Source organism: Eptatretus burgeri, chromosome 2 (genome assembly GCF_056783735.1).
Source record: "Eptatretus burgeri isolate ZD-2024b chromosome 2, Ebu_testis_v1, whole genome shotgun sequence".
NCBI classification, from domain to species: domain Eukaryota; kingdom Metazoa; phylum Chordata; class Myxini; order Myxiniformes; family Myxinidae; genus Eptatretus; species Eptatretus burgeri.
The window spans coordinates 21225804-21241462 of record NC_140962.1 but is presented as its reverse complement, the minus strand read 5'-3'; the positions used below and the strand labels follow the sequence as shown (position 1 = coordinate 21241462).

Sequence of the window (15659 nt, the reverse complement as noted above, 5' to 3'; positions counted from 1 at the left end):
AGGATTGCGATTTGAGGGTAAGGTGGATGAGTGCGCAACAGCTCATCTCGGATGATGAGAAGCTTGGCAAGTGCAGTGTGCGAATGAAAGGGAATTTTGTTCCAAAGTTTTCAGTGTGGGTGGGGAAAGATAGTTTTGTCGAGCTATGGAGTCAGAAAATATGGGAAATGGATGGACGTGGAGTGAAACCGAACTCAGGAATGGATGCATTTGTATCTTCTATTGTTAAGCTTTATACTTTTCATGCAGTTAAGTTAAAAGTACATACCCATTGTTTTTAATAACTTTCTTTTGTTATTTTCTAACATTCAAGGTAAGACTGTAGTGCTTATTTGATGGTGTAGTATGAGCCTAGCAGAACCTCTGTGTCTGTGTCTGAATGTCGACGCATATATATATATATATATATATATATATATATATATATATATATATATATATATATATATATATATATATATATATATATATATATATATATATATATATATATATATATATATAATTTGGGATTGACATTTTCATAGTCGGCAGAAAATGTGCTTTCAGGTTTGAAAAAGCAAATAAAAGTAACACAACAGATAGCTAGTACTTATGAAAGTGAGGGTAAAGAGGATTGGTTGATGAATATGTGCAATTTTATGGGGCAGAAATTGGGTGGAAAAGCAGCTGATTCAGGAAGTCTAAGGCTAAATGACATCGCCACCAACTTGGTATGATGATAGAAAGTGGCAAACTGTGTGCAACAGCCGAGCAGTCATCTCTGGGACTGCAGGGGAAATTCCTTGTACACTGTGAAGAGTTCATGCATACGTGTATTATGAAAGACTTGGCCCGACAGAATGTGTTGATTTATTTTTTCCAATACAATATGACAGATGATGGATGAGCATCGTAGTGTGGAACACACAGTGGAGCAGTGTGGATGATGGATGACGGTGGAGCAGTGTGGAACAGGTGGCATGGGACGTGTGTATCAACAGCATCTGTGGGGGGGGGGGGGAACAAGAGACACGATTGCAGGTAAGATTAGGAAAGAGTGGATTATCAGTGATGGAAATGAAAACAGAACGATGGAGGGTGACAAGAAGTGGTGATAATGTGATATCTTGAAACAGTAGTGGAAGTACCAGGAGGGAGAAAAGAGGGACAAAGAAGTGCAGATAAGAATGAAGGATGATTTTTGGAATGTTAACAAGGGGGACGTCACAGGATGAATGCATGTATTATTTTGGGAGAGGGGACTTGAGAGGGGCAGGAAGTTGAAGGAAGAGTATGCAAGACTAGATAAGAGGGATTTAAGACCATGAAGCTCCAAACCAATCAATAGTTATAGGTAGCAGTATGTCCTGTGATTTTTGCTTATTGGTATATGATTATAATGATGTTCAGTACTTTGGTCTCCATAATATGCAGTTGTTGGAGGTGGGATGCAAGGGTATCAATACACAGGAAGTACACGGTTACCTTGGATATAATCAGTCTAATACAAGCTCTGATCAGTGGTGACGTCAAAGAACTCGAGAGATTTCACTCCATTGTTGGTTGATCAACAATGAAGATTATATTCTCTTATAATTCTTTCAATCCAAACAGACTGTGTTAGTCGGCCAAAAAGTATTGAAAAAAAGCACTTGCAGAAAATGAAAACGCTAGTAGGATGGAAATGGGTTACGAGAGCATCATGGTTCGAGAAATTATACAATACAAACATAATGCTACTCATTCATTGATTCATTCATACGCTCAATCATCTGTTTGCAGCCCATAGTTGCTTTTTAAAATTTGATAGTGATCATACAGGTTCATGGAGTAGCTTGTACATATATCATGAGTAGAACAAGGATACTGAGAGACAAATGTGCATTTAGATGAATTACAAGGACAGTGTTAGATAATGGACAAAGGAACACAGTCTGGGATTTGAACCTGGGATCCCATCAAAATGGGACTTTCAAAATTATGTAATCCGCCCAAGAATTATCGGTGCACATGCACAGAAACCCCAGGCAACTGCTGTTTCTGGGTCAAAATGAAGTACATCATATGTCCGGGATAAGGATTCTTCCCCAAAATGGTTCACCAAGCTCTATATGAGGTTGAAAATACTTGTAAAAGTAACTGAGAGAAAGGGCTGTGCCTCTGCACAGCAAAACACTTGGAGAACTTTCTCAGCTTGCCGATGGGCAGCTGCTCGTAATACAAACTCCCGACCATGGGGGCTGGGTCAAGGCCTGAGTGGATAGACGTGTTCTACACATCCCCCCCCCAATGGTTCGCTACCATTGAATGAACTGTGTATCTGGATTAGGTGCTTCTGAACACCACTGGGAGGATATATCTTTGGCTTGTGAATGTACAGGATAAGTGTGAAATGATGATATTTATTATTAATCATGTTGGGAAGTGGGAGGCGGACGCTACGGGAGCCATTATATAAATATATTGTTTGTTTGGTTCTGGAGCCACAAGAGAAATTATAATAGATTTTTGCATCTATTGCTAAAAGGAGAAGCGTCATTTTGTGTGTGTGTGTGTGTGTGTGTGTGTGTGTGTGTGTGTGTGTGTGTGTGTGTGTGTGTGTGTGTGTGTGTGTGTGTGTGTGTGTGTGTGGGTGTGTGTGTGTGTGTGTGTGTGTGTGTGTGTGTGTGTGTGTGTGTGTGGGGTAGTTAGGCCACAAATACAATGCTTTCCAGAGAATAGTGCTGGAAATAATAATTTATCACGGTAGCGATACATAGAACCAACTCTTGGGATACTGTTGACAAACCAGAACAAATACTGTCGGTGTTTTTGGTCTCCACGGACAAGATCATCCATTCCAACTGATTTTCTGCAGAAAATAAAATCCTTTTTTTGCATTAATATTAAGGTCTGAGAGAAGAGGGGGGGGGGGGGTGTAAGAGTCTTGGCATTACACATTTTAAATATAAGAAAAAGAGCAATCAGAGATTGCAGACCCTCACCAGGACTTGTTTTGTGTGGTGTTTGTGTCGTTTTGTATGGTGTTTGTGTACTGGTGTGTTTCGTAATTAATAAGGGACATTACTAGAACTGACACTTTTTAACTGCTGGCAGTGATGACTGGGTACCAAGACGTCCCGTTTTGATGCAATCCCGCTTTGATCAGACACCTGGCCCTGACCTATGATGTTTATTATTATTCTTCTGTTGAATTGATAATGGGATTAAAATAAATGCAACTCAAATCAAATGGAAGACCAAATAGGTACAGTCCTGCATTGAAGTCATCAGAAGGAAACCAAACAAGCAAAAAGCAAAGATGGAGTCATCAGGAAGAACCAGGATAGGGTTCATGTTTCAGCTGCTACTCCTCTACCTCTATCTTCAAACCCATCCAGGCACAGCCAAGTGAGCCTTATTAAAAAAAAATCAAAAATAACCTAGATTAAAAAAATTTAATAATTCTACCTGCCACACCATGTGTCCAATCAGGATGAAATTTAAAACATATTTCCTTTCACTGCTATATCATAATTGTGAGGTTTCATGTCGATTGATTAAACAGTTCAAGAGAAATAAATTTTTTAAGATTTTCGCTCAATCCAATATGGCTGCCAGGCCATGTGACCTCTCAATTATTCCTTAACAAAGTTGCACAACCAAAGCTTGGGGAACATTTGTGTGAACTTTCCCCTTAATGTCTTTCCACCCATTCTGGGGAAGAATATTTTTTATAGGTTTTTGGGAAAATTCAATATGGTTGCCAAACCATGTGACCAATGATATCATATTGTGAAGCTTTTGTTCCTCATGGATAGGTGGTCATACTTGTAAAGTTTTGCCTCGATCTGTTCAGCCATTTCAGAGAAGCGGATTTTTGAAGGTTTAAAAATAAAAATTTTAAACAAAATGGCTGCCGAATAATGTGACCGATGAAGTCATCAATTTCTGTGGACCATTTTGTCCCGAGATGATCCTCAAAAATGTTAATACTGATCAGATGTCGTGTTCTACATATGCAATTATGACGTCATAATGAAGGCACCCATGACGTCATGAAAAATCACTTCTTCCCCATTAGGAGTACTTGCTATGTGCCAAGTTTCAATTTTTAACTTGGTCTGACTTCAGAGATGGAAGTCCAAAGTTTTTCTGTTTTCCAACATGGCTGCCACACCACGTGACCTATGACGTCATAATTATCAAAAAACATCCCACATGAGTAGTCGCTCCATTGGTGAAAATTTCGTCTCAATCCAACAAGCGGTTGCAGAGAAAAACACTAAAGTAATATGCAGACAAACAAACAAACAAACAAGAACAATACGTCGTGATCTCACGATACTTTCAAAATCTCCCCTCTCCAAAGGTTGCCATGGATACATCAAATCGTTCATTCCATTAAGATTGAAATTGACAATCTTTATCAAAACTCAGGTCAATCGGATGAAAAACGATTATTTTTCAGATTCTCTCTCTATCGAGTGCAGTCTGTGGCTGCTGGTTGCATCATTGGATGGGATGCGGCTATGCCGCTGATGCAGTGTCCCCCTTACCAGTGCACTGGTGCTCATTTTGCCGACCTCGGAAGGATGACAGGCTGAGTCAACCTCCTGGTGTATTTTAATTCAGCGGCCAACGGGACTTGAACTCAGGACCCTAGGATCCCAAGCCGCCACCCTAACCACGAAGCCAACACCAGGCTTATTTTTCAGATTGAAATTGATAATTTTAGAAGTTTGACCTTGAGTTGACCTTTTGACCTCAAAAATGGTTGCTTTCCCAATTCAGTGATGGACTATGCAAATCCTGTTCAACTGTCAAGTTTATAGGATGTAAATTAATGATTTTTTAGTTGAAAATTTTTGATTTTAGAAGTTTGACCTTGAGTTGACCCTTGACCTTTTGACCCCAAATAGTTGGTTTCCCAATTCAGTGATGCAAAATGCAAATCCTGTTCAAATTTCAAGTGAGTCGGATGAAAAATGACGGTTTTAGAAACTTCACTTCAAGACAACCCTTGACCTCAAAATCAATAGGCTTCTCAGTTGAGACTACCAGAACTTGGTGGTTTCATGACGATCGGTTTAGAATTGTGACCTGTGGACAGACAGACAAACAAACAGACAGAAGAACAACATTGACTGACTAATATACTTGAAAAATCTTCGATTTTGCAAGTAACTAACGGACCCAAATACAATACCCTCTTCTCCAGTGAGGGTAACAAATAATAAGTCCACAGAAGAATTGGGAAGAACAAATCACTTCCGGTTCCGGGTTTGGAGCATCGACAGGTCTCCTTCACGGCTCTCTGCTGACGATCTCAAAGTTAAGTTTCCGGTCATTATCTGTCCCGTTTTAACTTTATTTTCTCACCTTCATGTTACTGTGTTCCTAGTTCAGTTTTGTTTCAAAAATCGCACTATTTTGTGAGATTTCGTCAAACTTGTCTTTCCGGGTGCTTGAGGCCGATCCTTGAGGCTTGAGGCCTACCGGTTTTTCTCGGTGTACGATCATGTTTATTTGTTTTTTCTCCCCATTATCTTCAATCTCTATCTTCCCCACTTTCCTAACGTCCCCCATCCCTCCCAACTAATCTCTCTATTTCTTATCTTAAATCCCCAAAAAACAAACAAACAACAAAAAAAACCCGCTACCTTTCTCTGATTCTTCCTCTTCCTCCTCTTCGTCTTACTTCTCTTCTTCTTCTTCCTCGATTTTTTTTTCTACAACACTTACATGACCTAATCTGTTGAAATCTCTCTCAAGCATTAATAATAATAACAAAAACGATCTTATGTAATGCTTCATCTTCCTCTTTCACAGATGTGGTACTCTTTACTGTATCATAATGCACAACTCTTCTACTATTTAAACAGACTGCTCTCAATTCGACCTCTCCTTCATACCTTGCCTAAAGAATCTAACTGGTACACTGTTTTTTCTCTCCATTCCCTGAATTCGCCTTTATTGCATCCATCAAGAAATGTGTTCAATCGCATCTCTGACCTATAACTTTAAAAAAAACCCCAGTTTGCTATGAATGTTCGCTTTCCATTAACCATTCTTTTTTTCCAACTTCAGTGCCAACTCACGCCTCTCACCCCTCAATCTCAAAGCAACCATCCCACTCTTCTCCCTCCAAGCCTCTCTCTCACCTCTCTCAAAAACTCACCCCTCACCTTTCTCCCTCCATTCATCCCCATCACTCATCCTTCTCAAAGTTGCCCCCGCCTCTCATCCACAAAACTGCCTCCTTGCACTGCCCTCTCACCTCCCTCTCTTCACTCCACCTCCTCAAATCCTCAACTGCCTTCTTCCCCCTTTCTTGTCCCCCCTCTCCCCCAGCACCACAGAGCCTTTTCTACTCATTCAGCCACCCCTAGCTATTCTGCAATCCCCCACACTCTTTCAACAACCCTCCTTACCTCCCCCCCTCGTCCCTTGTCCTCCCCTACCTATTCATTAAAAGTGTGGACCTCAAATATCCGGGACCTTTGCTCAAACCTTTCAGATATTTCCATACAGGTTGCCAATGACAAACCAGACATAATCTGCTGAACAGAAACTTTCCTCCCCCAAGATGTGTCTGACTCCCAAGTATCTCTCCCTGGTTACTCCCTCCTCTGGTTTGACAAACCTGAGCCTCGTCCTGGTGAAGGAGTTGCTCTCTTCATCAAAGACTCTATTCCTCACTCCATGCACTGCCCTCACTCCCCCACACCCCCAGGAATACCTCTGGCTACGGCTTCCCCTCCACTCCCACCTCATGTTTATATGTGTACTGTACCGTCCACCGAACAGTGATGACTCCATCTACACCTCACCATCCGAAAATATGGACCAACTTCTATCTTCTCATCCAAACTCTCTCTTCCTCATATGTGGCGACTTCAATTGTCATCATGCCAGTTGGCGAGGTGTGGGTACCTCTCACCTGTCATGGCACCTCAGCAAAAGCTTTCTGCGACTCATTGGGACTGACGAGTCAACTTCCCGACCCGGATCTCAACCAATGGTACTCCATCTCTTCTGGATCTGATTTTGACAAATTTCCCTGACAATATCTGCTGCTCTTCCTCCACCCCAATCGGTTCTTCTGACCACATCCTTGTGAAAGTGGACATCTCTCTGGCTATTATCAGAGAACCACCTCACCGCCGTCGAGTCTGGCATTTCACTCAAGCCGACTGACAGGGTCTCCAAGCAGCCATCAAACTTATAGACTGGTCTCCTATTGCTACTTTCTCCAACATCAACTCATCCTGGGAATTCTTTCAAAGAAACTTGCTCTCCCTCATGCACAGATTTATCCCCTCTCATCTTCAGTTGTCCTATCCTTCCTCCTGCCCTTGGTTCACTGAAGTTTGTGGCGAGGCAGTTGTCCTAAAACAACTTGCCTTTGCCTCATGGAAAGCAAACCCAACTGAGGGCAATCTCAGTTCCTTCCATAAAGCTCGGAACAAGTGTGTATCTACCCTCAGGAGAGCCAGAAAACAACATGTTCCTAATCTCAAGTCTGACTTCTCAAACCTCTCTCCCTCCTCAAAATACTTGTGGTGTCTAATCAAATCTGTTTCTGGTGTATGTTCCCCCTCCATCCCCTCCCTTCCCTCAAATGGCCGCAATGCTGATACCGCACGTGAAAAAGCTGAATGCCTAAACTCGGTGTTTGCAGCTAAATCTTGTGTCCAAAACCCATCACTTTCTCTACCCACCTTACCCAGTCGCACCCAACTGTCCCTGGCCTCTGTGTCCTTTTCTCCTGACAAGGTGGAGAGCTTGCTGTCAAACCTCGACTCAGATTCTGCAACCGGTCCAGACGGCATCAGTCCACGTGTCCTCAAAGCCTGCTCTTCTGCTCTTTCTCACCCTCTCTCTGTTCTACTCACCCTCTCATTTGCTCAAGCTCATCTGCCATCTGCTTGGAAATCAGCAAACATGACCGCCCTGCATAAAAAAGGTGCCAAAAACAGATCCCTGCAACTACAGACCAATCAGCCTCCTGCCAATCATCAGCAAGGTTATGGAATCCATCATCGCTTCAGACATTAAATCCTTCCTCTTCTCCAAGGGCCTGATTTCCGATCATCAATTTGGTTTAAGCCAAGGTCACTCTGTACTGGAAATGCTGCTTCTGCTCTCCCAACAATGGATGGAGGTCCTCAAAGCCAGACAGGAAATCCGAGCCGTATCCCTGGACATATCACGTGCTTTTGACACGGTCTGGCACCCTGCCCTGCTCACCAAACTCTCTTCCTATGGTATCCAAGGCCATCTCCACTCATGGCTCGCCGACTTCCTCTCTTGCCGCAGTCACCGTATGGCCCTAAATGGAGTTCTTTCATCCCCACTTCCTGTCCAGGCTGGAGTTCTTCAAGGTTGCGTTCTGGGCCCTGGTCTTTTTCTGGTTTTCATCAATGATCTATCCGACCCTCTGGAAAATCCTCTATATTTCTTTGCTGATGACTCCACCCTCTGCCGTACCATCTGTCATCCCTCAGACCGGCAAGCAGCAGCTTCTTCGCTCACTGCAGATCTGGATATAATCACAAACTGGTCCAACACGTGGAACATGTCTTCAATCCAGACAAATCTCACACTCTCACTATGTCTCTTCGAATGGACCGTTTAGAACCCCCCCCATCCAATTTCTCAACAATCCTCTGGAAGAAGTCCTTTCTTTTAAGCTTCTGGGTCTCACTATCTGCCATGAGACCTTTCCTGGGAAAGCCACATTTCAAACCTCGCCTCCAAAGCCAGTCGCCGACTGGGAATCCTCCGTCGTGCAAAGTCCTTCCTCGGCCCACCTAAGCTCCTGACCACTTACAAAGCTATCGTCCGCAGCCTGATGGAGTACTGCTCTCCCCTCTGGGCTGGTGCTCCTGCCTCCCACCTTTCTCGGCTTCACGCTGTCGAAACCAAGGCATTTCGGATCATTGGCATCTCCCACAATGAGGCTGAGTCTTTGGTCCTCTCGCTCAATCACCGCAGGTTGGTCAGTGGTCTTTCTGTCTTCTACCGTCTTCTCTCCAGCCTCCCCCCCGCCCTGCTCTCTCTGCGATTTGTCCCCACCACATTTCCACAGGGCGCTCAAGGTCCGCTAACAACCCCCTTCTGGTAAAACTACCAAAATCACGAATCACTGCTCACCTTCACTCTTTCATTCCTCTTCTTTCCTGCCTTTGGAATAAACTCCCTCACTATTCATTCCCATTCTTCCCTCCGGGCCTTCAAAACAGCTGTGCGCCACCACCTCTTATTATCCCCCATCCAAATCCTCGATCTTTTCTACCCCCGATAATCCACCCAAGCCCACCTCCTTCAAATTCCCTGCTTTCCTTCCTGAAAGTCCCTGTAATGTCCATCTTCTATTCCCCATGTTCCCTGCCCCATCCCTCTCCTTTCCACAGATCTCCTAATGTCTCTGTTCCCCACTGTTTTTTCCTCCCTACTCCCTCCCCTCTTATCTCATGCCCCCCCTTGCTGTGTGTTGTGTGTAAGCTCTCACACGAGCCTCGACAAGGTATGCAAAAAAAAAAGAGAGTAATTTTCAACAGCAAGCACAAGGGGGGGGGGGGGGAATGTTACTTGTGTAGCAGAATTTTTGACCCTACACACTTTTCAGGTAGGCTGAACATATGCCTCTTGCTTTACTTCCCCTTCTAATATCTCCTCACAAACATTATTGCTTCCTCCTTACCCCACCAACTTCTTCACATTCTGCTTACCTCCTTTCTCTCTCCTCCCATCCCAATATCTTGTAAATATTTTCAAGTGTTAGTTTGTACGTTTGCATGTTATTCTTTCACTGCCGAACCGTAGCCCCTCCCCCCCCCCACAAATTGCCCACCCTCAATGAAATTCTCTGTATGTATGTTTGTGTCGTTCTGAAAATCATAGCAATAAACTGCTGGGCCAATCTCCAACAGATTTTGCAAAGGTGCTTGGGGTACCCAGGTTCACGTCATGGGCACAAAATATCCCCTCCTCCCCCCCTCCATCCCCACAAGGAAAGTATGTATGTATGAGTACATCTGAAAATCAGTAAAACAAAAATAAATGGTTGGGTCGATATCCACCGAATTTTGCAAGCGTGCTGGGGGGTACCCATGTTCAGGTTACCCTCTACCCCCATGAGGGTGGGAAGCCCACTTATGATTTCCACCTGTAAGGCTGGGTCAATCCACAGCAAGTTATGCACGTGTTGAGGGTATTCAGGGTCAGGTCATGGGTACAAAAAACAAAAAAAACCCCCCTCCTCTCACAAGGCAAATCTCCATATGTTTGTGTGTGTACATCCAAAAATAGTGGGAAAAAAGACCGCTGGGCCAATCTCCACCAACTTTTGCATACGTGTTGGGGGTACCCAGGGTCAGGTCATGGGCACCCCCCCCTCCAACCCCACAATGCAATTCTCTGTATGCATGTGTGTTTGTACATCTGAAAATCAAGAAGCTAACCTCAAACAAGGAAAGGAAGCCATTTGACTCAACATTTCCATGATGCACTCTCCAGTTAATTTGTGCTACAGCTTTAAACATCAATCTCCTTGATGCTTTACGAAAGTCTAAATAAGCTGATCTTGAACAGGTCATCCAGCTTGGGTATGGTACCCAGGGCTGCATGGGAAAATACTATGTCAGGGTTTACGGCACATGTTGTGCATTGAAAATGTTGAAATCTTGTAAGTAATTTCAAGTGTTTGTATTTGTTTGTGCGTGTTTGTTACTCTTTCATGGCTGAACCGTAGCATCTCGAGGCCACAAATTTTGGGTATAGGTACTTCAGGGTCTGGACAAGGTTCTGAGCATCCGAACATTGGCCTTGAGGCTATTTTAGGCCATGAAAGGCTGAAATAACGTGTATTTTGTGATGTGGGGTCAGGCAATCTTGCCACCTGCTTGCAAACAAAAGATAACCAGCATGATGCCAATGACTCCATAGCTTTTCAATGTCCAAAATATCCTGAAACCCCTGCCGGGAAAAGCTCACCACCACCATGAGGCCAATGTCTCCAAAGTTTTTCAACATCGAACATGTCTTGAAACCCCTGCCTTCTTATAAATATAATCTTATAATTTCAAATCACTGGGTACTTTTTTCCTGGGCAGTGCCAGGTACCCCAGATAATATAAAAACCAGAAAAGCATCTGAAAATGCAAAGCCACATTCACTTTGTTCTAGAACCAAACGTGACGAAAAAGACAGTCAAAAAAAATTGTACATTTTATTCATTGTGTTCTCCACAATCTCATAATAGAGGTTTTTTTTTGAAGATTTAATGACAAAAGCTCAATTGGTAAAAATGTTATGGCCTGGACATATACACTAAATCTCAATGGTAAACAGATTTCGATGCAACCATTTATGGCTGGTCTACCACTTCATTGTTGACGTCATTCTTACAATCCTTTATTCTCCATTGGGAGTAGAATGAGGTGTATCAAGTTTCAATTTTTTTTTCCAATCAGAGGTTTCAGAGATATAATGGTTTAATTTTTTACGTTTAATTTCAGATGGCTGCCAGATCACATGACCTATGAGACCACAATAGGATAACTAAATATTCTCCATGGGGGATTGCTTCTACCCTGAAAATTTTGTGTCAATCAAATGAGTGGTTGTTGTGAAAAAAAAGTTAAAAAAATAATAGAGCAAACAAAGGCCAAAAAAGGGTCGAAGAATAACACTAATAACAAATCGAAGGGCACTCAACTCAAAAATCCCCCTCCTCCCACAAGGCAATTCTCAATATGTTTGTGTGCGTACTTCCAGCACGCAAACCCTGATCCAGGAGAACATATCAGGCCCAATAATTGTTTTAATATCATGCTATATATAGTTTTTGACCCCCATCTCTCAATGGTGAAGAATCACTTGGAAAATTAAATAAAATTCTCTTATTTGAATCTGGATTTGGATCTTTACCAAAATTGAATCAATTTGTCATGGTCACACACCCGTGTCCACCACATTTCGTGCGAATTCATCCACAACCTTTTGAGATATCATGCAATATATTGGTTTGGCTAAATCTCTTAATGGTGAAGAATCACTTAAAAAAATTCTCGTATCTGGATCTAGATTCGGATCTTCACTAAAAATGAATCAATTCTTCCTCGTCATACACCCATGTCCACCAATTTCATCCGAATCTGTCCACAACTTTTTGAGATATCCTGCACACAAACAAACAAACAAACAAACAGACAGACGAGGATGAAAACATAACATTTGTCCATCTTTGGTGACGGAGGTAATAAGAGCAATAATGAAAATAATTTTCACAAATTTATCAATTTGTCTTCTCCATATTCTCATAATAAAGCTTTGTTGAAAATTTGATGAAAAAAATCTCAAATAGAAAAAGTTATGGCCCGGACAGACACACAGACAGACATACAGACACACAGCAGCGATTGCAAAACTCCATCGTCCGCTGCATTGGGGACAGGCTCATAAGGCAATGTCTTTATTTCTGTTTCTTGTAGAATCGAAAACAGGCTGTCTGACCTTCACCAAATTTTGCATTCGTGCTTGTGGTAACCAGGGTCAGGTCATGGGCATTAAATAACCTCCCCCTCGCCCACCCCTTCCAAAAGTGTGGAGAGACGACTTGCGATTTTAGCCTGTACACATGCAAGTGGTTGAACCACTGACCCCTGCCAGATGGAGGGGATATTGCGAGTGTGAAAAGGATGCCAATTCCGAAAGCAAATCCTCTCGCTCTCGGAGGGCGCGGGCATTGACTAGTCCATTAAATTTCCTCAATTTAGCAAACTTTTCCCCTCCTAAGTATGTAATGGACCCAACAAACACATATGGTAGTGTTTAAACACCATGAAATTCCCAAAAGATAACTCGACCTTAAACATCTCAACAATACAATGTGTCAGAAAGAGGGAACTGGAGGTTCCTTGGACACAAGCAGGTGCCTTGGACGCAGATAAGAATCATCCAGATCACACCACATACTTGTCGGTAAACCATGTGGAAGCACAGAAATCCACTGTCTCGACTTCTTTAATGGTCCCAATTATTATTACCTTCTTGTGGGGTTGGCTGGGGGATATTCTTGGCCAAAGTCCTTCACCAATTGGCTGGCCAGGTCTGATGTTCGACTGTGGCAGGAATTTAGAACTTGGCTAGTGTGCCAGTGATAACTCACTGACGTTTCCTGAAAGATACTGTGGGATCTTTAACGTTCACCGACAACCAGTGTTGACATAAGGGTCCTCCAGCTTAACATCCTACTGATGAACGGTGCACACAATGATGCCTTGCCCTGCATGCGAAACACCAAAGTGACAGCTTATAGCTCTGTCTAGATTCTAACCCAGGCTAGAGATCTCAGAGATGAGTTCATATACCTCTAAGCTATCTTGCAAGTTATAGAAACCCACTCTGAGTATAAAAATTCCAGAACATGATTAGTGCAGATGGTTTTGGGTGTGTCAGTCGTGTGACCACAATAACACATCGTTAGCAGGAAGTGCATATAAAGACCATTAAGATGGTAACGAGATGGCAATCAATCACCAAAATCTCTGCACTATCAATATCCCTGCAGGTGGTGATATGCCAAGATGACTACGGATCGAGAAGACTGCAAGGCCATACATGATACAGGTAACACTTAACTGCAACATTATTTCAAAGACATGGTGATTAATTTTGCAGCAACAGAACTCTACATGAAGAGGTTCACAGGTGCAAGCAGAAAAGGCACAGTCATCATAATATCATAGAAAAGCAAATAACACAACTGACACAGACAAGTAAAATAAAAGTCCTAGAAAGCATCTGAAAATGTAAAGCCAGTCCTTGGATATGCATACACTCCAACCAATATGCAAATTCCAACTTGTATTTAGACTTTTTCTTCTTTCGTATGCTAAACATGACGAAAACAGCTAAAAACTAGAGGGGGAGCACTCGGTAGAGTGCAAAACCTCCGCCGCCAATACTGCTGGGTCACTCAAGTGAACCTTATATCTTATTCATTAAATATGATGTCAACAGTGCTGACAGTTATAATTCTTTTCTCCAACATTTTTTTTTTGGGGGGGGAGGAGGGTTGGAAATCACTTAAAACATGTAGAAATGCAAAAAAAAAAAATAATTCAAATATTTTTTAAAAAGTTGCAAAATTTTCATTTTTTTTTCTCCAACAATTTTTTTTTTTTTTTGGTTGGAAATCACTTTTAACATGTAGAAATACAAAAACAAAAATTCAAATATTTTTTCAAAATGTTTTTCAAATTCAAATATTTTTTTTTGGACCAAGTCCAAAATCTGATGGCATGATCCTTGGACCATACCTAATCCCCCACCAAGTTTCGTCGAAATCCGTCGAGGAGTTTTTCCGTATTACTGTTCACAAACAAACAAACAAACAAACAAAAACAGAAAGGGGTGAAAACGGTAACCTCCGATCTTCGATGGTGGAGGTTAATAAAAAACTACAAAAAATCATATATTTTAGGTGACTTTGACCTTTTGACCTCAAAAGCAATAGGCTTCAGTGACCCAATATTCAAACACTGCTCAAATTTCAAGTCAATCAGACGGAAATTGACAATTTTGTGACCTTAACCTTTGATGTTTTGACCTCAAAACAAGTGGCTTCTAGCATTTGATTGGTGAACCAATTCAGGAACCCTAGATGCAATTTCTTTAAATTTAAATCATTTAGATGAAAATTGAAAATTTTATGCAACGTTGACCTTTGACCTTTTGATCTTAAAGAAAAACAATTGGCTTCTAGCTTTTGATTGGTGAACCAATTCAGGAACCCAATATGCAAATTCCTTAAATTTCAGATCATTTGGATGAAAACTGATGATTTCATGTGACATTGACCTTTGCCCTTTTGACCAAATTGTTAATTTGTCTTCTCCATATTCTCATAATAAAGCTTTTGGCAAATTTGATGACAAAAGCTTAAATGGTAAAAAGGACATGCAGACGCACGCACGCACGCACACGTGATTGCACAGGGGACGCTAAAAATAAACAAGTCTTTATTAACCTTGTTATTCATGTTTAAGCATATTGACAGCTCCCATATATCCTTGCCTGTTATGCATATTATTCAAAATAATAAAAACTATCACTTGATTAACACAAGGCAGATCTCTTTGGCTCATGCAGACATGAAATAAAGAGAAGGCCTCACATTCCAGGAAGTTTCCAGGTGTTTGTGTTGTAAGAAATTCATCTTACTGAGGAATTAAACACTTTAATAGTGGCTCAATTGACAATGAAATACCCTGATATTCCCATAAAGTGATGAATTACATTTGGTTCATAAATGGGTATCATTTCATGTGTTTCACAAGGATGCCTGAAGGAGTTTTAAGATCACGTTGAAGTGAAAGGGTATAACCCAGCTGGTTCCAGTCTTCGCTGGCCGCCATAAACCCGTAGATCCGAACTTGTGGGGCTATTAAAGCACAAGCTCGGATCTGCAGGCATCTGTCGGCTTGGCCAAGCTCTTCAGCCACTCATGGACCGTTGGCACAAACTAAAACTTATTACTATCCCCTGGACCAAGTGGTTAAAGGAAAACATGAGGCTGTTGGATATTGAGAAGTGGATACGGTGATGTATGCTTTTGGTCCACCATAGAGATCTTTTGTCAAAGCATTGGCCAAAGTTAGGCTGTCGATGTATGCAGATAGTTTCTC

General features: G+C 42.0%; 1 protein-coding gene across 38 annotated transcripts in view; it reads left to right on the top strand.

Moving 5' to 3' along the window:
* Positions 1–15659, top strand: part of LOC147031555 (uncharacterized) — a 93648-nt gene that overhangs the window by 60849 nt on the left and 17140 nt on the right. For 14 of the 38 annotated variants that reach the window (XR_015053509.1, XR_015053540.1, XR_015053499.1 and 11 more), the window contains one exon: positions 13541–13599. Coding sequence is in view for 7 of the 38 variants with exons in the window: in XM_085865139.1 (XP_085721265.1) it covers positions 13557–13599 (43 nt within the window). In the remaining 31 variants the exon portion in view is untranslated. Of the gene's footprint in view, positions 67–878; positions 1024–13540; positions 13600–15659 lie in introns of all 38 variants that reach the window. The other 24 variants (XR_015053546.1, XR_015053535.1, XR_015053479.1 and 21 more) reach the window with 7 other exon arrangements.